Source organism: Pipistrellus kuhlii, unplaced genomic scaffold (assembly GCF_014108245.1).
Source record: "Pipistrellus kuhlii isolate mPipKuh1 unplaced genomic scaffold, mPipKuh1.p scaffold_m20_p_37, whole genome shotgun sequence".
NCBI classification, from domain to species: domain Eukaryota; kingdom Metazoa; phylum Chordata; class Mammalia; order Chiroptera; family Vespertilionidae; genus Pipistrellus; species Pipistrellus kuhlii.
Genome location: NW_023425537.1, coordinates 3,768,431 through 3,790,024, shown reverse-complemented (window position 1 = coordinate 3,790,024; position 21,594 = coordinate 3,768,431). Strand labels below are relative to the sequence as shown.

The 21,594-nt window shown below is 59.6% G+C and overlaps 1 protein-coding gene across 1 annotated transcript; it reads right to left on the bottom strand.

The window, feature by feature from the left end:
- Nucleotides 1-11,737: 11,737 nt before the first annotated feature.
- CCR7 (C-C motif chemokine receptor 7) lies at nucleotides 11,738-21,161 on the bottom strand. The gene is made up of 3 exons (XM_036407797.2): nucleotides 21,072-21,161; nucleotides 15,338-15,387; nucleotides 11,738-13,702 (listed from the first exon to the last, which is right to left on the bottom strand). Exons 1-3 carry the CDS (start codon nucleotides 21,079-21,081, stop codon nucleotides 12,629-12,631), a joined length of 1,134 nt encoding a protein of 377 aa, XP_036263690.1. The 5' UTR covers nucleotides 21,082-21,161; the 3' UTR covers nucleotides 11,738-12,628.
- Between the last annotated feature and the right edge of the window lie 433 nt (nucleotides 21,162-21,594).

Here is a 21,594-nt window from a genome sequence, read left to right as displayed (position 1 = left end):
AGTAGGTCGGGCCAAAGGAGACCTGGTGCCGGGCCCTCTGCCCACCGTGCCCCTTGCTTCAGGAAGAGCAAAGTCTGGAAGGTGGAGAGGAGGTGGGAGAGGCAGGCGAGGGCAGGAGCGTCTCCATGCCCAGGAGAGGGCTGTTGCATCCTCCCAGCTTCAGCACAGGCATCCTGGACGCTCCAAGGGATTGACCGCCAGACTCACCGGGCCCTTCCGTCTGGGGAGGAAGGCTGTGGTGCCGGGTGAGCTGGCTGCAGGCTCTCCTGGGTGGCGCTGTGGGCAGAACGTGTCTGCTGGGGGGGCCTGGGTTTGGGTTGAGGAGTCACCTCGGGGTCTTGTCAAAATGCAGATTCTGATCCAGCAGGTCTGGGCCCGAGCGTCTGCCCTGCTCACACCTCCCGGTGCTGCTGGTGCGGTTAGCTGAGCACCTGCTCGAGGGGTGAGGCGGTGAGTGGGAGTGGGGACAGGGACTCTCCAGGCCCCAGGTGTGTCACTAAGGAGCTGGCCCACGACCTCTGCTGGCCCTTCTGGCCCTGACCCTGTGCGTCCCTAAGACCACACGTAGGTGGGTGGCCCTGGTGCCGCACTCACCCACTCGGCCACCTCTGTGGGTGCCGTCCCAGGGGGTCAGAGGAAGGCGTGCCCCTGGACAGTGATGAAGAAGAAGAGCAGCTACTCATCATGGAGGACTTGCCATGCCATGCGGCCTATACGGGGCAGAGCAGGCTGCGGGCACTTGGGTCTGGGGGCAGTGCAGGGCTAGGAGACCTTTGCTTATCTGGCAAACGTTTTCACACAGGACGCTGAGGCGATCTGGGGAGTTGAGGTTCTCACGGATCCAGCTGCTGGGGCTCAGCACAGTGCGGAGAGCAGAGGGGTCGTGGGGGACACGGCCTCACCCTGCCCGAGCTGCCGGCCCAGGCGGGAAAGCAGCTCAGAGACTCAGATCAGGGCAGGGGCGCTGTCCCCAGCAGGGGAGCCCTGCGCCACCGCAGGTAAACACTGCGCTTTGTACCCCAGGAAGCTCCTGGCACAGAAACTTCAGCCTTCTTTCCCCCTCTTCCCCCCCCCCCCCTCCCTCAGGGCTGGGTTCCTGTCAAGGAAACAGAGAAAGTTTCCACTGCACGGCGGCCTGTGTGTGTGTGTGTGTGTGTGTGCATTCAAGTAGAAGTGCCCTATTCTCTTTTCCTTTATGCAGAGAATCAGGTCAGCGGTTTGACTGCTGTTGCTAACCGCACGGTGCCACGGGGAGGTGGCCGCGCGGCCGTGGCCTCCAGCTGCCCCGGCCAAGGCCAAGGGCAGGAGGGTGAGGGCGGCGGCGGTGGCCTCCCCGGTTTGGCTCTCGGGCCTCCGGGTCCCCAGAAAGCAGTGGCCATGGCTGCCAATCGGGAGAGGGCCACATCCTGTCTCCCTCTCAGCATTCCTCTCCCTTCCTGGGCCTGGGCCCGGGCCTGGGCCTCCCAGGTGGCCGCCGCTGAATAATCGGGGAACGGGGCCCAAGGAGAGGCGGCCGCCCGCCCGCCCCGTGGCTGGGGCTCCACATGGAGTGCTCTGGGGTTCAACTCAGGGTGGAGTGAAACTCTCCCCACAGATAACAACAACAACAACAACAACAAGGGCTCCAGCTGCCGAGCACTTTCACACCCGCTTCCTCACCTCGCCCACAGCCCCTGGGAAGAGCAGCGAGTGGGCGTTCGCTCTGACGCGGGCGCTCAGGTGTTCGGGGAGACAGTGAGGTCAGGAGCCTAGTTCAAAGGCATCCAACCTCCAGCCCTGGCCCCACACTCTCCTTCTGGGGCCCTGGTCCCCCAGGGGCTGGAGAGGGAACGTTCCTTGTGGCCTGGCAGGGGGCAGGAGGCCCAGGCTGCAGCCACAGGGGCCAGGCATGGAGCGAGTTGGCTGGGTCCTTTGGCTCTGAGCCTCCTGCAGGCTGCATCGCCTCTGGGATGGGGGTGGGGGGGGGTGGGGGGGACAGACTCCCCCCAGTCTCTAATGACTGGAGGGGGACAGAGAGCAGGGCATCTTCTAGGAAGGGCAGCCCCTCTATCCTCTTCTCATCCTGGCTTTTAAGCTAACCATTGCCTTGTCCAGTAGTTCCATTCCCTGTGCCCTCCCCCCCCCCCCCCCCCGCCCGCCCCCCATACCCACCTCCCACACACACACTCCCAAGCCCTTCTCCATCAGCTCCTGCTGCCCTGGCTCCCACAGCAGAGGCTGACGGAGCTCAGACAATGAGGCTGAGGTTCCAACTGCCGAGAGCACAGCCGCCCCTCCCCCCGCAGCCAGAAGGCATCTGTGACGCTGGGGCCCGGCTGCCAGGCTCAACCTTTCTGCTCCCTCCCACTGCTTACTGGAAACGGCCCCTGCCAGGCCCCCACTTCTTCCCCACCTCCCTCCAGGGCCATCAGACTCCAGCCCTCTGCTGGGCACCCCTGTGCCGTGGGGCAGCGGCGGGGTGGGGCGGAGGGGGGCTGGTGCCCACAGCCTCTGGAGGCCCTTTTGGGGTCAGCACAGCGAGCAGCTGGGAGAAGCCTCTGGCCCCAGGTTGCGAGGCTGGAGCTGACATCGGATGGGCGGTGCTGGAAATTACAGAGCACCTTGGAGGGAAAACAGACGGGGGTTTCATTTCCTATGGAAACAGCGTGTTTGCAGAGGAGTCCGCGTCAGAGCTGGACCCTGCGCCTGGGGAGGGGGCAGGCACCGGAGGACAAGGTCATCTGTTTACTGTCTGAGACGCTTCCAGGACAGCAGCCTTGCTTTCAGCCTTGACTCAGTTCTTCCCGGAGCGGGGCCTGGCCATGCCTCCGCCATGCAGGGCTTTTTGGGTAGATTTTGGACGATGAGTCAAGGGTGTGGGAAGACCCCCGCTCCGCCATTCGAACGCGCTTCTTGCACAGATGTTTTTCCTGCCCCCGCTCTGTGCCAGGCCTGGGCTGGGCCAGCCAATCAGGCGTTGCTGTGTACCTACTCAGGTTGGCGGCGAGCGCTTCCTTTCCTGGAAGGAGCTGTGCTCAGAAAGGGCGCAGGGAGGCCGGCGGGGGACTGCATGGCACAGGCACAGCCCTGCAGCCATAGCCAGGGGCCTCTGTCCTCCGTGTCAGGGGCTCATTCTTACTTCTCCTGGGGGAGGGTCACCCCGCAACGGTCAAGGCAGGCACCTAGGGGAGGGGGGATGACTCCAGTCCTGGTCAGGGGGAGGTTGACTGCGTTACCCTCCCCAAAGACGTGGTCTAGGCCAGTGGTCGGCAAACTCATTAGTCCACAGAGCCAAATATCAACAGGACAATGATTGAAATTACTTTGGAGAGCCAAATTGTTTAAACTTAAACTTCTTCTAACGCCACTTCTTCAAAATAGACTCGCCCAGGCTGTGGTATTTTGTGGAAGAGTCACACGCAAGGGGCCAAAGAGCTGCATGTGGCTCGTGAGCCACAGTTTGCCGACCACGGGTCTAGGCTGGCTGCCTTTTTGTCTGGTCACCACCAAGATGAGGCCCTTGCTCTACGTTCATTTCCCACGTGGGTATCATGAATTGAGCCAATGAAAATGGAGTTTTTCTTTTTCACGTCACTGCACTGTGACCAGGAGCTCCCACATCCACCGTTTTATTTAATGTCATTCCCCCAACAGCCCTAAGAAAGCCCGTTTTCAGAAGGGGAAACTGAGGCTGGGAAGGTAGGGCCAGGTCAAGGTCACACAGATGGCACCTAGTGAAGTTAGTGTGGGAATTTGGGCACCGAATTCCTTGCTTCAGCCCCTCCTCCCAGTCAAGGGGCACCTGGTGACCAGATCTCCCTCCTGGCTGGCCTCCAGCCCGCTGGGGAGTGGGAACCAGCTGGGGCTGGAGAGAAGCGGCAGGCGGGGCAGGACGGTGCTGCATCCCGTCTCAGATCAGAGATAGGGGCTGCATGTCAGAGCGACCTCAGGCCCCAGCCCTTACCCAAGCCATTACGCCCTTCAGCGCCTCTCTTGCCATCTCAGTAAATCCAGGAAGTGTCTGGATCTGAGCGCTCTATGCCCGAGTAAGAATTCCAACAAAATCAAGGTTCTTTTAAAAAAAAAATATATATAAAAATTTTTATTGATTGTAGAAAGGAAGGGAGAGAGAGAGAGATGGAAACATCAGTGATGAGATCTGCCTCCTGCATGCCCCACACTGGGGATGGAGCCTGCAACTGGCTTATGCTCTGACTGGGAATTGAACTGTGACCCCCTGCTTCATAGGTTGACACTCAACCACTGAGCCATGATAGCAGCTCAAAATCAAGATTCTTGTTGGTTCCACTTCTTCATGTGGGTGCTATAACGGGGACTGGGCCCAGTGCACAGTAGACACCCTTAGAGCTGATTAACTCTTTAAAAAATATATATATTCCATTGATTTTTTTACAGAGAGGAAGGGAGAGGGACAGTGAGTTAGAAACATCGTTCAGCTGCCTCCTGCACACCCCCTCTGGGGATGTGCCCCCAACCAAGGTACATGCCCTTGACCGGAATCGAACCTGGGAATTTCAGTCTCAGGCCTATGCTCTATCCACCCAGCCAAACCGGTCAGGGCCTGATTAACTCTGTAGTAGCCCCTAACAGATTACTGCCCCCCCCCCCAGGCAGGGGAGGGGAAAGAAAAGTTGAGGAAGAAGAGTTTCCTGCTCAGCCTGAGGGGGTGCGGTGGGAACACGGCGGGGGCTGGAGGGGTGGTGGGCGACAGGCTGTGTCCACTCTCAGCGCACATCTGGCTGGGAAGGGCGGGGAGGAGGAGGGAAGTAAACACGTCTGAACATCTGCTGCTAATGAGGGGCCTGAAATTTCTGGACTGAGGATCAGATTGCGAGGCCTGAGAAGGAGACAAGATGTTTAACAGAATCCAGGGGCTCAGCTGCAGTCGCCTTCCAGCCCTGCCCTGGGCACATGGCGTCCATGCCCACCTCCCAGCCCTGCCCTGTGCATATGGCATTCATGCCCACCTCCCAGCCCTGCCTGGGTACATGCCATCCGTGCACACCTCCCAGCCCTGCCCTGTGCACATGCCATCTGTGCGTACCTCCCAGCCCTGCCCTGTGCACATGCCATCTGTGCACACCTCCCAGCCCTGCCTGGGTACATGCCATCCGTGCACACCTCCCAGCCCTGCCTGGGTACATGCCATCCGTGCACACCTCCCAGCCCTGCCCTGTGCACATGCCATCTGTGCACACCACCCAGCCCTGCCCTGGGCATATCCCTTCCATCTACACCTCCCAGCCTGCCCTGGGCACATGCCATCCATGCCCACCTCCCAGCCAGGGCCCCAGAGCTTTGCCCCTGAAGTTAAGTCAATGGAACAGTGCTGATGGGCAGCAGGCGAGCCTCCCGTGTGTGAGTGTTACGTGTGAGTGACCACAGCCCCCTGTCATGTGTGTGTGCTACCCTGAGAGTGCATGTGGGGTGAGGGGAGTGTTGCTGGACGTGGGGAGGTGTGTGCGCGTATTTGTGCACTTCTGTGCCTGTGTGCTGTGTATGCACACTTGTCTATAAATGTGTGCTTCTTGTGCATGTTGTGAATGCATGTACTTATGAATGCACAGCAGCAGGTCTGGCTGCGGGACTTGCAAGGCCCAGTGCAAAATGTAAATGCTCAAAAATTAAGTTTCAAGCAGAGACAGCCAAGCATTAAATCCAGCGTGGGCCCTTCTGCGCTCAGGAGCCCGGGTGACTGCGCAGGTCTCAGGCCCGTGCAGCCAGTCGTGTATGTGCTTGTGTGCTGAGCCCTGTTCTCCCAGCCCCCAGGCCAGGCCCACACCCGCAGGTGCCCGTCAGAGGAAAGGTGTGACCGTGCTTTATTTTTGGCGCCTTTGCTGCCTGCTCCCAGAGTGCCCCGGGTTTCTTTTGTTTCATTGCCTTTGTTGGAAGGATGACAAACACCACCCTCCCCCTGCTGCCGCGGCAGCCCCACCAGAAACCACAGCTGGGGGTGGAGCAGCTTCCTCAGCCCCTCACCCACTCCCTCCGCCTGCACCCCTTCCAGGCATCGCCCGGAGCCCTGCCCGCTCACCCCGCCCAGGCGAGGTACCTGCAGCACATCAAAGCCGTGAGGGATGAACCATCTGGTCCAGCTTCCTCATTTCACAGCCACGCAGATGGAGGCCCAGAGAGAGAAAGTGACACCCACCCCCTCCCCCCCCCCCCCCCGCCGCCGTGATGCCCAGGGAGACTGTGGCAGAGCCAGGACCCCGGGCATGTGGCCCTGCCGGCCGGTGATGGAGGGGCCTGGGTGAGAGGCAGGGCCCAGAGGGGCGAAGGGGAGACTAAGCTCTCGGCTAAGTCTAGGAGGTGGGGTCCCCCCACTTCGGCAGGGGAGACTCTATCTCTGTTATCTGAGTCTCCCTCCTCCCAGGGCAGAGCTCGGCATCCAGAAGGTTTGGAGAAGTGTTGGCTGGCACATCTGGAGAACGGTGGCATAATGCCCGTCACAGAGTAAGGGCTCCGTGTACACATTTGGTAATGAATAAACAACCATGTAGATGGCCCGTGGGGTGGAGTGGTAAGAGCGTGAGCTTTTTAGAGTCCAGGTAGAACGAGTCGGGATCACGTGGTAGCGTTATCCGGTAGTAGCTGTGTGATTTTGGCGAAGTTGCTTAACCTCTCTGAGCCTCAACTTCCTCATTGGTAAAATGGGACTCTGGAGGGTGAGAGTGGTTGTGAGAATCCAGTAAGATACAATACTTAGTAGACATGCATGATAACATCCACATAAAATTGTAGTTATTTTTGCGGGCTGTGTTAGCTCAGGTAAGTCACACATACCTCCGCTTCTGCACCTGCTGGCCCTGGCACCTCACAGGCACTCAGGGAATGGCAGCCCAGCCCCCTCCTAAGCGAGGCCCCGTCCACTTCCTCCAGGTCCAACCCACCACCCTCCAGGCGCTGGGATTCCTGCAGTCCCTCTGTGACGCCCCCAGCCCTGCTGCCACCTTCGCTTTGTCTGACTCTCCCAGCGTGAACTCTCACAGGCTCTTGGCCGTCCGCGGTCTCCCCACGTTTGGTGGTTCGAGAGCCCGGACGAGGGTGGGGTTACTGAAAGGAGTCCGGGGCAGGGCAGGTTAGTTCTTGGACAAAAATCCAAGTTCTGCCCTCCACTGAGGATGGAAGGATCCCGGTGCGTCTAGGCCTGTGTCTTGTTCTGAAGATGATGAAGATGAAGGCGGAGGGGAAACAAACCACCCAGGTTCAGAGCATCCCATCGTCCTCCTTGCTCTTCTCCCCCTGGACCCCCTAGTCCAGAGGTTGCCAGCAGCATCCCTCGGGCAGCTGGGTGTCCCTGAGATGGGGGTGTGAGGAGAAGGCAGGGGGTGGAAAGAGGTGTTAGTGCAGGCAAGGGGGCGGTGAGGGAGGAAGCCCAGGCTCCTGCAGGAGACAGAGCTGATGGCACGCCGGTGACTGGTTCCTGGCTTCTGGCTACGGGCTTGACCACAGGCCCCAGCCCCTCCACGGGCACACCCCCTCCTGCCCGGGAAGAATGCACCCCAGGGCCTTTGCACGTGACAGCGTGCCTGCTCCAGTCACTGGAGCGCCGTTTGCACAAACCAGACGAGATAACGTGCCTGCATTCCCAGGCCTCCTCTTAAACACTGGAAAAACGGTTTGGGGGCATTTCATCGGCAGCCTCTGCTGAGCTTCCCGTCAGCGATTTGCTTAGAACAAATAATATAAACCGTTCCGGCCTGAGCAGGCTCTGATACAGGCACCAGAAGATGCAAGTCCTCTGGCCCTCTGGCCAGGACCGGGGCGCGGAGGTCTGACCCCGGGACCTGTTGCACCATCCGGGAACGGAGCTGGTCGGAGCTGGGCAAAGCCTGACCCCCGCCCGCGCCGTGCTCCTCGCGTGGGAGATGTTTATTTACACAGAGACGGGAACGCGGAGGCCGGATCGTGGAGCGGTCACCGCGACCCGTGGAACAGCCCAGCCAGTGCATTCCTGGGGGTCAATGAACAAGAGATAAAAACAAGGCTACGGCCGTCCTCAGAGCAAAGGCGAGGGGGTGGGGAGGGGCTGGCAGCGGCAGGGAGGTCTGGGTCGGGCTGCGTGCTCACACACACAGGCGCTGTGGGAACACTCACGTCCCCTCGTTTCTGATTTCAAGCGGGGGTCGGTTGCCTTGCATCAGTCTAGGCCCGTGGTCGGCAAACTCATTAGCCAACAGAGCCAAATATCAACAGGAGGGCGATTGGCATTTCTTTGGAGAGCCCAATTGTTTAAACTTAAACTTCTTCTAACGCCACTTCTGCAACATAGACTCGCCCAGGCCGTGGTATTTTGTGGAAGAGCCACACTCAAGGGGCCAAAGAGCCGCATGTGGCTCTCGAGCCGCAGTTTGCCGACCACGGGTCTAGGGCTGCTCTGGCTGGTGAGTAAGGGGCTGTGGATCCCTGGACTGTGTCTCTTTCTGGGCCCAAGACAGGCAGTGCAGGGGCAGCGGTGGGGCTATGGGTAACGAGGCTGCTTCTCTCCGCTGCACCCCTGGGGGCGAGGACTGGGGGGCTGACAGGGTGGACCTTTTGAGTTGGAGAAGGGGTCACCCCCTTCCCTGTCCTCTCGTGGTTTTCTGGGAGCTCAGATGAGGGAAACCGAGCCCCTTCACCGCAAAGAAGGCCCCGGGCCCGCCTGTCCCTGGGATAATTCAGCCCTGCTCTCCATCCGGGCCCGGGGGGCCCTGCCAGTGGTGTGTGTGCTTGCAGGTGAGAGCATCTTTTCTGGAATGTTCTCCCAATCCAGCCCAGCCTGTAGACGCTAGAAACCAGCCCTGCCTCACCTCCCCCTGCCTTCTGCTTCCCACTCAGAATTGCTCCCTGCTCCCCATCTCTTCTGCCTTCACCCCCACCCCGTCACCCCTGTGGGCCTGTGGATTCTGCCTCCGACACTTCATCCTCAACACAGAAACTCAACGGAGAACCCACGTCCCAGGAGGATCTTTCCTTTAAAATGCCAGCTGTCGGATCTCCATGCACCCATTGCACTTGGCTCTCCCACCCCCCCATGGCAAGGATGGGGACTGGGTAAGAGGGAGGGCGGCCTGGCCACAGGACCAGAGGGGCGGAGCCTGCCAGGGAAGAGCCGGATGAGGGTGGATGCCAGGGGGGAGCCATTGAGTGAGGAGGTCTGGGGCGGGGAGGGTGCTGGATGGGAGCCCGGAGCCCGGGTCCAAGCTCTGGTGTCGCCACAAGCTCCTGAGAGGCCGCAGGTGAGCATGTCCCCTCTCTGGGCCTCATGGACTCACCAGCATGGTTGGAGGGAAGGACAGAGGGAAGGACAGATGAACTCACCCAAAGTTGCTCTCCAGCTTGACTTACAAAGCGTATGGGGGGTGGGGTGGGGTGGGGGGCAGAATGGGGCGAAGGAGTTGATTTCGGTTTCCTTGCGGTTAGCATCTGTTTTTTTTTCTTTTTCTTTTTTCTTTCTGGTTTTGTGTGTGTGTGTGTGTGTGTGTGTGTGTGTGTGTGTTTAGCTACCACTTATTAAACACCTCAGTGACGATCAGCCACACCTTCATAAGAATTCCTAAGCATTTTACATACAGAGATGTTTCCTCCTCACCACAAGCCTGGGACGTAGGGACTGCGGTGATCCCCGTTACACAGACGAGGAGACCGAGGATCAGAGAGGCTGAGGAAGCAGCCCCAGCCGTGCGGCTGTGATTCCAACCAGGCAGCCCGGCCCCAGCCTGCTCCCCACCACCCGCGCCCCCCGCATCCCAGGGCCTGTGCTCCACGCTGGCCAAATCCTCTCCGTTTCACAGCGGAGAAATCTGAGACTCTGGCAGTGGAGCTTCCGCGGAAGGCCAGGCCCCAGAGCCCCTGCTCTCCCCCACCTCCCTCCCCAGGCCTGCCAGAGCCCCGGGTCCCCAAGAAAGTTTATCCAACACCCCAGCATTGCGCTGTCTCTTTAAGCAAGCCAGTTCCTCCCTCTGGGCATCAGGGTCCCCACTCAGAGAAGGACTGGGCGCTGGACCAGCAGATCTGTGAGCCCCTTGCAGCTCTGGGTGGCCATACTTTGTGAAGGGCGGTGCTTGTGGCTGAAATGACGGATCTGTGGCCTGGGGCTGTGGCCAGGGAGGATGAGGGGCCCGGCCAGCGATGGGGAGAAGGGGAAAGCTGCAAGAGAGGCGGAGGGGCTGTGTGAGCCATGAACCTGGGGACATGGGCAGTACATGAAGCAAGCAGAGAGAAAGAGACAGAGGGGAGAGGCCCTGGGGGAGGGGAGGCCTTGGGGGGGGGGCGGGGTTCCATAGTGAATCTGGTTCGTCTTCCCAGGGGCTCCCCGGAGCTCACGGGAGGTATATGAGAGGGTTGGGCAAGGGAGTAGGGCCAGGCAGCAACCAGCCACGGCGAGAAGGCATTCACGCTGGTGGGTGTTTTGTTGTCTTTGCAAATACTTGGAGATGTCCGGTTATTTTAGAAAAGTGTTTGGAGCCGAGGTGGCCTGTTTGTGCGGTTGGCCTGGCTTCCTGTCCACGACCGCTCATTACCCTCCTGCCTTCAGGAACGGAGGCCTTTTTTCACCGGGATGTGCACACCCATTAGGATCACCCCTCGCCCCCGCTCGCTGGCACGCACGCAGTTGCATCTTTAATATCTAGTGCGGCTGCAGGGCTGGATCACTGCCTCCCCCCTCCCCGCCCCCCACCTGCGCTGTGCCAGGCTCATTCTTCCCAGGGCGCAGGATGCCGCTGGGAGCCCGTTTGACAAGTCGTGGCCAGCGCGTCCCTCGGAGGAGGGCAATGCGATGTGCTCACAAGGTTGGAGAAGGGGCTTCGTGACCTGGCAGGCTCCATTGTGCTCCGGAAAACTGGAGGAGTCACCTTTGGCCTGAGCGTCCGGCCCCTGCCCCTCCCGGCCCCCCGAGCTGTTACAGTGCTGGGCCCTTCGGAAGCCTCCTCACACACCACAGGATGGACTAACCTCTCTGGCTTGAAGAAATCAGAGTGTGGGGCAGACAGCAGGGCACCCAGGGAGAGGGAGCCCGGGCCCGGTGGGCTGTGGCTGCTCCTCCTCGTCTCCCCCCGCCTGCCCCTCCATGATGAGGGAAGGCCATTGCTGCAGCAGCTGCCAGAGCGGAGGGTAATGGGCAGACCCGGCTCTCCAGCATCCAGCCAAGGGTGCAGCCTCTGCTCTGGGCCATCCCGAGCCCCCTTCCTCCAGGTGCTGTGCTCTCCGTGCCCAGGGGAGGCCCTCCCTCCAAACACCAGTTCTGGAGCCCGAGGGACTGACCAGGCTCGGGGCAGCAGCTCCAGGCTGCTCTGGGACAGCCCAGTTTCCACATCCACATGCTGCTGTGGGTCAGGGAGTTCCTTGCCACCGAGGTGAGAGGGGCAACCTGGTTCTCCCCAAAGCTCTGCTCAGACCCATGTCTCCGGGTCACTGCTGGCCACAGGACGCTTCATCCCTGTCCCGAGAGCTCTGGAGGGCTGTCCGCCAGACGCCACGCCGCCTGCACTCCCCGTCCTCCCACCTCTTCGCCCCCGGGGGCCCTGTCATGGATGGCTCCGAGCCTACCCAGCTCAGACCTGGCTCTGAGCAGCTCTGCGGAATGAAGCCAGGAGGGGAAGAGGGGAAAGGGGACGAGGGAAGTGGGGGTGGGGTGGGGGGAGGTCCGGTGGGGCGGGGCGTGGGGGTTTGCAAAAACAACACACTCATCTGCCATTTACCCCAAAAAAGAGAAAACGTTCCCCCTTTCTCTTAAAGCTTCATTCCCCCGAGGGGGAAAACGTTTATTTGAGTAGAACGTGCTCTCTCCGTGGATTGAAAGCAGAACAGGACGACAGTGCTTTGTCTCCGGGACAGAGAGCAGAGCAGCAGCGTGCTGGCCTCCTGGCAGCCAGCACCGTCCCCGGCCCCGGCCCCTCGCCTTGCTCCTGGCCCCGTCCTTCCTCCTCGCAGAGCCGAGACACCCGAGAAGGTCTGGCCATGCGTCATCCCGCCCCAGAGCCGGGTGGAGGCCCCGGGCTTGGCCTGCGGGAACCGCCACGCCTCTCCCCGCGGAGAGCCTGGGGGGGCGAGTGTGCTTTTTGGGGAGGCCGGGAGGCTGCCATTTCTTGCTGGCTCGGACGACAGTGGAAAAAGAGAGAGGGAGGGCGGGAGGGAGGGATGCAGAGGGTTCGCTGGCGTCTCCCGTTCCTTGCCCAGCCAAGAAGTTTCCCCATCGCCTCCGGCCTTGGACACACCGTCTTGCTTTCTGGAAGACCTGGCCCGGGGCCCGGGAAGGTTCACTCGGAGGGCTCCTGGGCCCTCGCACCGCCCTGGCTCTCACGGCGCCGATCCCTGGACTCCAGGAGGTGTGAACTCTCTCCGCGTTCGCTTTTGGGTGTTGTTGGTTTGGGGGTAACCGCTTTGGTGCTGGGGTGTGGCCGGGGCTGGTTGCGCACCAGCCACGTTCCCTGCCAGCGTGGTTGAGGTAGCTAGGCCTGAGTCCCTGTCTTCCGATGGCCGTCTGTCCCGGGTGGCATGGGTTTTCGCCATGAGATACACCTTAAAGGGCCAGAACTCTCTTTCCCCCTCAGCAGCGTTTGGGTCCTGAGTCAGGTCACCTGCTCCCCGTCCCCCGACCCGGGGGGCCCTGGGGGAGGTCCGTCCAGTCCAGGCAGAGAGGCCTCTACGGGGAGAAGGTGGTGGTGGTCTCGGCCTCCACGCTCATGGAGGAGCGGCGGGTGTGCCGGCAGGACGACCACTGCCGCAGGCGCTCCTGGCTGAGGCAGCCCAGGTCCTTGAAGAGCTTGAAGAGGTCGTGGCGGAACTTGACGCCGATGAAGGCGTACAGGAACGGGTTGACGCAGCAGCGCACGCTGGCCAGGCTGTAGGTGATGTCGTAGGCGATGTTGAGCCGCTTGCTGAGCGCGCAGGTGGTGGTGGCGTTGGCGTTGGCCACGGTCTTGGCCAGGACCACGCCGTTGTAGGGCAGCTGGAAGGCCACGAAGACCACCACCACGGCGATGATCACCTTGATGGCCTTGTTGCGCTCGAAGTTGCGCGCCTGGAGCAGCGTGCGGATGATGACCAGGTAGCAGAAGCTCATGGCCACCAGGGGGATCAGGAAGCCCACCACCATCTGGGCCACCTGGATGGCGATCAGGGCCTCCACCCGCTCGGTGACCAGCGAGCACCGGAAGGCCTGCTCGCTGCTGCTCCTCAGGACGTCGCTGTACAGCATCTCGGGGACGGAGAGCACAGTGGCCAGGACCCAGATGCCCACGCAGGACAGCTTGCTGATGAGGAGCACGCGGGCCCGGTGCCGGTGGGCCGACACGGCCTGCACGATGGCCACGTAGCGGTCGATGCTGATGCAGAGCAGCAGGAGCATGCCGCTGAAGAAGCTGATCTTGTAGATGCCGAAGATGACCTTGCAGACGTGGACGCCGAAGACCCAGGACTTGGCCGCGCTGTACGCCCAGAAGGGGAGGGTCAGGAGGAAGAGGATGTCCGCCATGGCCAGGTTGAGCAGGTAGGTGTCGGTCATGGTCTTGAGCCTCTTGAAGTAGATGTAGGTCAGCACGACCAGCGCGTTGCCTACGAGGCCTACGAAGCAGATGACGGAGTACATGGCCGGCAGGAACCAGGCCTTGAAGTCCCGCACTTCCTTCTTGTCGCACACGGACTCGAACTGGGTGTAGTCCACCGTGGTGTTCTCTCCGATGTAATCGTCCGTGACCTCATCCTGGCACAGGCACACCTGCGGGGAAGGGGACAGGGGGACACGGCCCAGCTTAGCCAAGGGGCTCATGGTCTCACTGCTCTGGGGTTGCCCAGAGCGATAGCGTCAATGTGTGATCCCTATCGTGAGCATCGTCGCCGTCACTGTTGCCTGCACGCTCTTGGACCCCGCCTTAGGTCTGGGGCCCCTGGACATGGGGGTTCTGGATCTTCCTGGAGGGCCGTCTGCGCAGCCTCTGTGAAGTGTGCTCCCCGCAACCTCTGCCTTCGCTTTCCCCCTTTCCGACCCACCGCCCCCGTGAGCTTGAGGCCTGTGCAGCCCACAGCCCCACCACTTCCTGCCCCATCTGAGCCACCTCCAGGCACCCAAGTAAAGAGAAGAACGAGTCCCAGCTGTCCCTCCCCCTCCCCCACCTCCCAGCCTGCCCTGTGGTAATACAGCCCCTACGGAGTCCTGGAAGCGGGGGGAGTGGGAGGGGCAGGAGTGGGGCCGGGGAAGGGGGCCAGGCTGTGGGCAGCAGCCCAAGCTCCACGGGCCTCTGGGCTGGGGTTTTGGGAACAGGGCCCAGCGCGGGGGCCGCCTCTGGCCAGAGCGCCTGGAAAGCCGCCCCTCCGGCCTCCAGGCCTGGGGCGGCGCCAATTCCGAAGCAGGGCCTCTCCAGCTCTGGTCTCAGCTGCCCCCTCCCCCCCTAAGGCAGCCCTCACCCCCACACAGCGGGGAGAGTGGACTGCATGAGCTCCAAGTTGCTTCTAACTCTGGATGGATGGAGGGGGGCCGGTGTCCGCCTCCACTTCTGGGATTGAGAAGCGAAGCCTTGTAAGCTGGAGGCCCTGCCCCCTGCTGCGCTCAGGCCCCAGAATGTGCGCCCCTCCACCCGCTCCCGCTCCGGGGTCCCGGCCCCTCGCTCGCCCGCCTCCGGTGGAGGGCAGACGCGTCTTATTTCACAAAAGGGAACTGGCCTTCTAGGGGAGCCTCTGGAGGGAGGTTGGGGCGGGAGGCAGCTTGGGGTGAGAGGACAGTCACCAGGCCACCGCACCAAAGGCTCTTTGCTCAGCTCACGGAAACATGTGAAGCTGCACGGGCCCGGGTGTGCGCACATACGTGCAGCACTCCCACCTGCAGAAAGCTGCCCGCTCCCTCAGAGCTCAGCGGCGCAGGGCGAGCTCCATGTCCGTCTGTTGGATGGGGACATCGGAAGCGGGTGGGAAAGGGGGCGGTCCCTTCTTTCCCTCGGGTTCTCATTGAAATGGGGTCAAGACTCCGTTTAGGGCAGCGGTCGGCAAACTGCGGCTCGCAGGCCACACGCGGCTCTTTGGCCCCTTGAGTGTGGCTCTTCCACAAAATACCACGGCCTGGGAGGGTCTATTTTGAAGACGTGGCATTAGAAGAAGTTCAGGTTTAAAAAATGTGGCTCTCAGAAGAAATGTCCATGGTTGCGCTGTTGATATGTGGCTCTGTGGACCAATGAGTTTGCTGACCACTGGGCTGGGTCACTGAGCAGAGGGAGAGGGGTGACCATCAGCCTAATGCGTGGCGCGTGGGGTGGTGTCTGGGGCCGTTTCCTTCCAGCCAATGCCCGGCGGCTCCCCCAGAACCCTGGACCAGGGAGGGGCGGGCGGGGGACAGGGGGGTGGAGGAGGGAGGACACCGCACCTGGAAGATGACCAGCAGCGCCACGGCCAGCACGCTCTTCATGGGCTTCCCTGCGGGAAGAAGGAGAGCGTTAGTGCCGGGCAGGGCCGGCTCCTTGTTGGTAAGGAAGCCGCAAGATAGAGATACTGGGGGAGCTTTCGTCACCCGCTCCCGGCGCTGCTTCTGCCGAAACAGAACATCAGAACCAGATTGTGCCTCGGAGCAGCCTGGCAGGTTGCCCGGACTCGCTGCCCTCACCTCCTCTCCCTCCCCCACAGTGGGGCCCCCGAAAGGAGCAGATGAGAATGCGGGGCACTCTCCCCTTCCTTGGCTCTTCAGGGCCCCTTTTGGAGTCAGAGAGTCCACCCTGGCCCAGGCCAACCCTCAAGGTTGAGCCTCAACTGATCTTGACTCTTGGATCAGAATGGCCTCCTCCTTCTGCTCCCAGAAGCAAGGAAGGCCCTGAGGTAGAGGGAGGGGTGTATGTGTGTGTCCCCTACACGTACTGGCCTCTCAGGACTGGATGGGAGTGTTTCATGGGGCTCCCCGCACCCCTTCTTTCAGCTGACATCCATCCAGTCACCTGGCCCACGCCTCAGCCTGTCGCTGGGGCAGGGACTTCTCCCCTTTCCCCTCGCGCAGGCCCAGAACCGGGGAGGTGCCCAGGCGATGAGAGCTGACGAGTAAGCAGGGACCGGGAAGGGGTGGGAACCCCGCTTTAAACGCCTTCTGGGAGACTCAGCGTGCTCAGCGGCTCCTTAGGGGGCCTGCAGGCGAGCAGAGGCTCCCGCTTCCCAAGAGGCAGGATCAATTCCCAGGGAATCCGAGTCCTTGGTCACAGCACCACCTGCTGGAGGTCCTGAAGTATGACACCCAGCTCGCAGGGAATGTTCTCCAGAGGGACTAACTGCCCAAGGCGGGGATTTTGGAATTGGAGAGTCCACCTTGGGCTTAGGGGCGGGGGGAGGGGTTCCTGGGCAAAGGACTGGCATCAAGCCACATGAATAGATAGCTGTTTCTCTCACCTCAAGCAAGGCGTACTGCACGTTACTGCTAGACACGTTCCTAAATCATTATTCCGCTGTACCCCCCTCCTGACCCCTCCTTCTAAATCCTTAGGACTTCCCTGCCCAACCCCAGGGAGGAAGTCCCTGCTGCATAGCTAGCATGGCAGTCAGGCCTCTGCTGTCTCCCTGGACCTGCCCTCCTAGCTGTGCCGTCCGTTTCTTGGGACAGGCACCCGCCACACCTTTGTCCCCAGCTTGTGCTTGAGTGTTTGCGGCCCCGGGGGAAAATATGGGTCCCTGTGCACAGCCACAGTTCCTCTCTCTCATTCCCCTTTCTGGCTGAACCGCCCCGGGAACCCCTGAGCTGCGGGCCGTGTCTCTGCCCTAACCACACTCTCCTCAGGGCCAACGCATGCACCGCCCATCCTCCACTGACTCAAGCGCTCGAGGTTTCTTTAAACGCGAGTCTTTCGGTTACCCCGGAGAAAGCCCACTCTGACTGTCAGTGAGAACCGAAAACCTCAAAGTTTTGATAAGTCAACCGGTGAAATATGAGGAGGCAGGCCCGCGTTTCTGTTTTACTTGCTAGCCCCTTCGCCGGGGCCCTGTCCCATTTCTTTCCCCCCCACTGTCTAGGGAGCTGGGGCGTGTGTGTGTGTGTGTGTGTGTGTGTGTGTGTGCGTGCGTGCGTGTGCGTGTGCAGGTGATTTCTCACTCCAGGTGTGTTGGAGATGATGAATGAGCAGGGACCTTGTAGGATCAGAAGGGGCTGTTTTCACAGAAGGTGAGCCAATGGGAACTTAGGGGAACTCTGGTGTGGGGCGGAGGGGGCCTGGTTGGCCGCCGTGAGTCAGATCACTTCTGTCTGTTACAAAAGTCATACAGCAACTGGCGTTGGGCAGCAGCCTGGGGTGAGGCCAGTAACGTTGGAAATCCTAGCTAGGGGCTGAGGAATGGTTTGCTGATGGGGTGGGTATTTTCTGAGTCCTTACGTTTCCAGTAATGGTCGTGATGCAAAGAAAATTCCCTGGCACTCCAACCCGAGCCCCCAGCGAGAGGACTTCTCTTCTTGTCTGGGAGGAGGGGATTGCTGGCTGGCTGCACGCTCCCCCCCGCCCCGGCCCTCCACGTCCATCCCCGTATTTCCCAGGACCTTCAGGCCCCTCAGGGGATCATGGCTGCCCATCAGCTGGTCCTAAAAGCCACCTGAAACATTTTCTTCTTTGTAATTCCTCACCTGCCAGCATGTTTCTCTTTCTTGGGTAAGAGAGGGGGAGGGAAGAAGCGGGGAAGGTGGTGGCACGGGGGACTCTCTTTCAGAGGACGCTAGTCAGGGATGGCTGACAGCTGTTTGAATCTAGTCAACTGCTTTATCCAGTGCTGGCATTCATGTTTATACATGAACTTGTTTATACAGCAACCTGTTTCCGTGGGTGAGCATTTCGTCCTCACAAAAGGCCTGTGAGGTAGGCCCTGGGAAACCGAGGCACTGAGAGGAGTAACTTCCCCCGAGTCATAACTGGTGAGCGGTAGACGTGGGCTTTGAGCCTGTCTGACCCCCAGAAACGGCACTCCTAACCGCTCCTCTGTGCCTGTCCTTGTTGTTAGGTTTCTTTCTCTCATAACATCCTGTGGGCTCTCCCTGGGGTTCTCGTTCTTTCAGAAAATAGAGGTCCAGAGAGGTTAAGCCATTTGCCTAGGGTCACACAGCTGCTAAGAGATGGCTATAAGATCTGATCGGAACTCTTACATCTGAATGTAACCCTACATTTCTGAGGAAAAGTTTGGGGTGGCTTTGGGGCCCGTACTGTGTGCAGGGACCTCCGTGGAGCAGGAAGGGAATCCTGACACCCCAACATCCCGATGGTCACCCAGTGCTGTTGCTTCCCCGCTACTCCCCCATCATCTCAGAGCTACCCCCCACCTCTGCCCTGACCTGAGGCTCTGCTGCCCCCTGGCTGTCACAGAACTTCTGGAACACAAATCTTACCCTGTAACTCAGCTAACTGAAGAAGAAAAATCGTCACTGGCTCCCCATCAGTTTCAGGATAAAGCCCAAACTTCTTAGGAATGCCATACAAAATCGTAAGGATCAGCCCTGCCCGTCCCTCCTGCTTCCCTTCCTCCCTTCCTCCTTGGCCAGGCCAGAGCTGACCATCTAGGAGCCTGCAGGCTGAGCCCCCAGGATACTTGGTTTGGCTGCATGGAATCTACAAAAAATTAGGTTTGTCTGCCTTTAAGTGGGGCTTGCACCGTCTGGTTCATTCTGCTCCCCTCCCCTTATTCCATCTTATGGCCATTCCCACATTTATCTTGTTGGTTTCTAATGGCAGTCGAGTCTACTATCACAGTCCCATCCTTGGCCTCTTGCTCCTTCACTGGTTTACTAACTCCTACACACCCTTCAAAACCCAACTTAAATGCTCCCCTGACTCATGTTCGCTATTTCTTTCTTTGAGCTTTATAAGCACCTTAGCCATCACCCCATCAGCACTGTATCTCATTCTACTGCATTGGCGTAGTGACATGTATGTCTTTCTCCCAGCGACTGGTCAAGCCTGAATTCCTCAATCAATGAGAGTTGACCGAAAGGAACCGAGAAATCTCAAACAAGCAGAGAGATTTCCCCAGAGTGCCTCTAGGCTGCAGCGTCCCCCTCCTCCCCAGCCAAGCTCCCGGAAAGCCAAGAGGGATGGTCCCTGAATTCCTTCAGCAGTCCCCTCTGCTGCCGTATTGGACCAAGCAGAGAGAGAGAAGTCTCTGGCAGGTTTATTTTATTTTTCTCTGTTTTGGAGAATTCTGAGAGCTTAGGCCACATTTCTTAAAGGTGGAAAGGGCACCTCCGGGCTGTACATTCAAACTGTGAAAAAGACCAGCTCAGCCCGGATTTGGCATTTTCATTTTGTGTAACAGAAACTCAACTCCCTCACCCACCCTTGCTCCCTGCCGGGCAGACGAAGAGAGAAAAACAGACTTGCCCACCAACCGCCTAAAGGTTGTTCTGACCGAAAGCTGTCAGTGTTTCGGGCTTGGCCGTTGGGCTCTCTCTAACTGAGCAAAGCAATGAGAGCGTCCCTTTCTCTTGGGCCAGACGTTGCCTTCCCTTCCCATGGCTAGCCTGTGAGTCTAGGACCCCCAAACCGAGGCCTGGCGGAGGATCCTCAGTGGGGTGCTGGCAGTTCATAGGCTCATTCGCCAGTGCCATCTCTCTCTCCTATTCGCCAGTGCATCTCTCTCTCCGATTCTGGGTTCAGTCATTCCATGGTTTAATATTGGTGGGAATCCTGAAATCAGCGATGGTGGGAGAATTTACACCATGGTCATTGGCAGGCACTCCAAATCAGAGCCAGTTTCCCAGCCCACTACTGCTTGGTCCTGTTCACAGAGGTCAAGCAGCGAGTCAGGAGCAGGGTCTGTGGTGGGTGAAGGCTGCATCCTGTGTCTGTGGTCAGTGGTGGGGGGGGGGTTGTTGATGGCTGGGGTGTGGGATTAGAGGGTAGGCTGCTGGGAGGAGAGAGAGGAAGGTGGAAGAGATTTTGAAAACACTAAAAACAGCTCAGAATTCTTGACACCATTCAATCATTCATTCATTCATTCATTCATTCCAGAAACATTTTTCTGCTCCCCCTTTCCTCCCCCAAAGCACAGATTCAGAGATGCAAGAATCAGACCCTGCCTTCCAGGAGTCCAGTCCGTGCACGGCGTGGCCACTCTAACCCTGTCACAGTGGTTTGCTGGGTCCGCCCAGGTTTCTGGGCGGGGAGGCGGGGAGGAAAGGCAGAGACAGCGGTGGCAGCGAGGGCTGTGAGGACAGCAGGGAACCTTCACTTTTCAAAGCCAACCGCTTGCGGCTTTGAGGCCACCGAGGCACATGCTCGCTGGTGAGAACGAGCCATCCAGGAACCTGGCCTGCGTAACCTCCGATTCCACGGCTGAGATTTACAAACGGGGCACCTGGAGCTGGACGGACCCCTCCGAACCCCTCCCAACCTCTCAGGGCTTCCCTGGTGCTCTCTCCAGTGAAGAGCAGGGATCGATGGGAGGATAGGCTTTTTAGAGGGAAGAGTCCTTTGTAGAAACAGCGACTAAAGGAGGCAGGTGACTGCGCTGAGGCCCCGGCTATGACTTCTCCGGGCTGAACGGCCCTCGCCGGTCCATTTGATGTTGCTCACCCAGCCTTTCACACGCAGGAGGCACCAGCAAGGCTGGTGGGATGTGCAGCCGAGAGAAACAATCAGCTGGCATTGGCGTGCATAGTACCATTTGCACAACGCAGTCACCTTGGATTTGCACCTCCTCCTAACCTCAAGAGAAGGGAGAGCCTGATCCCTATTCAGCAGGGCAGTAGGGTGGGAGTCGGAGGGGGAGGGAAGGGTCCGGAGCTCCCTGAGGACCTCTCCCTGGTGAGACAGGTCTGGAGAGCCTCACCCATCACCCTCCCACCCTCTTGAACCCCTGAAGCAAGAACAGGTGCTGTCCAGATCAGCGCCAACACCAGCCCCGCCCACCTTCTTCTGTCCCACTGTACTGGAAAGACACGACCTCGACCCCTTTGTCTGTCTTGGTACCAATGGTTACCCCTCCCCTAGGTCTGAAGGGCGCACCCTTCCTGCCTGGCATTCTGACTTCCACCAAAGCAGACCAGGACGTCTTTGGTAGGGTTTCCCGCCTTCCACCCCCACCCACCACCCCCACTCCCCGGAGTCAATCTGGGGACTGTTCTCTCCCACTCGGAGGCCCCCACTCACCCAAGTCCATGGTTTGCGCAGGGCAGCTGAAACCACACAGGAAGGCTGGGCCCCGGCTTGCGCTCCCCTGTCTGGGAAGGAAGTGGTATGAGCCCCTTTTAAGTCGTGAAGAAGAGCCACCCTCTTCTCTGCCCCTCCCACACCTGCTCCTCCCTCTAGTCCAGCCTCACAGGGACCCAGGGGTGTGAGATGTGAACCAGTGCCAGCCCACGTGCTGGTCTCAGGATCGTGAATCACTGAGTCATTTACAGTCAGAAAGCCCCCATGCAGTCCTTCAGAAGGGCCCAAACTGAAATGTCATTTCTGACATGTACACATGAGGAACCGTTTGACATTGAAATTGGGTCTCAAAAGAACTGGTGGTCCAGAAAGAAGCTCACTACAGACTGATTCATATGCCTTTCAGCATAATGATTATTGCTTGTCTCATTTTTGATTCTTATATTTCCAGTAGGACATAATCTCACTCATCTAGGGGAGATGGTGAACACCATAGACTGATGAACAAGAACAGACCCAGAGA

Excerpts from the sequence above, each read along its gene's own strand:
- CCR7 (XM_036407797.2), bottom strand. Across the intron at positions 13,703-15,337 it reads CGCTGCTGGTCATCTTCCAG|GTGTGCCTGTGCCAGGATGA; the intron begins GTGCGGTGTCCT and ends CCTTCCCCGCAG.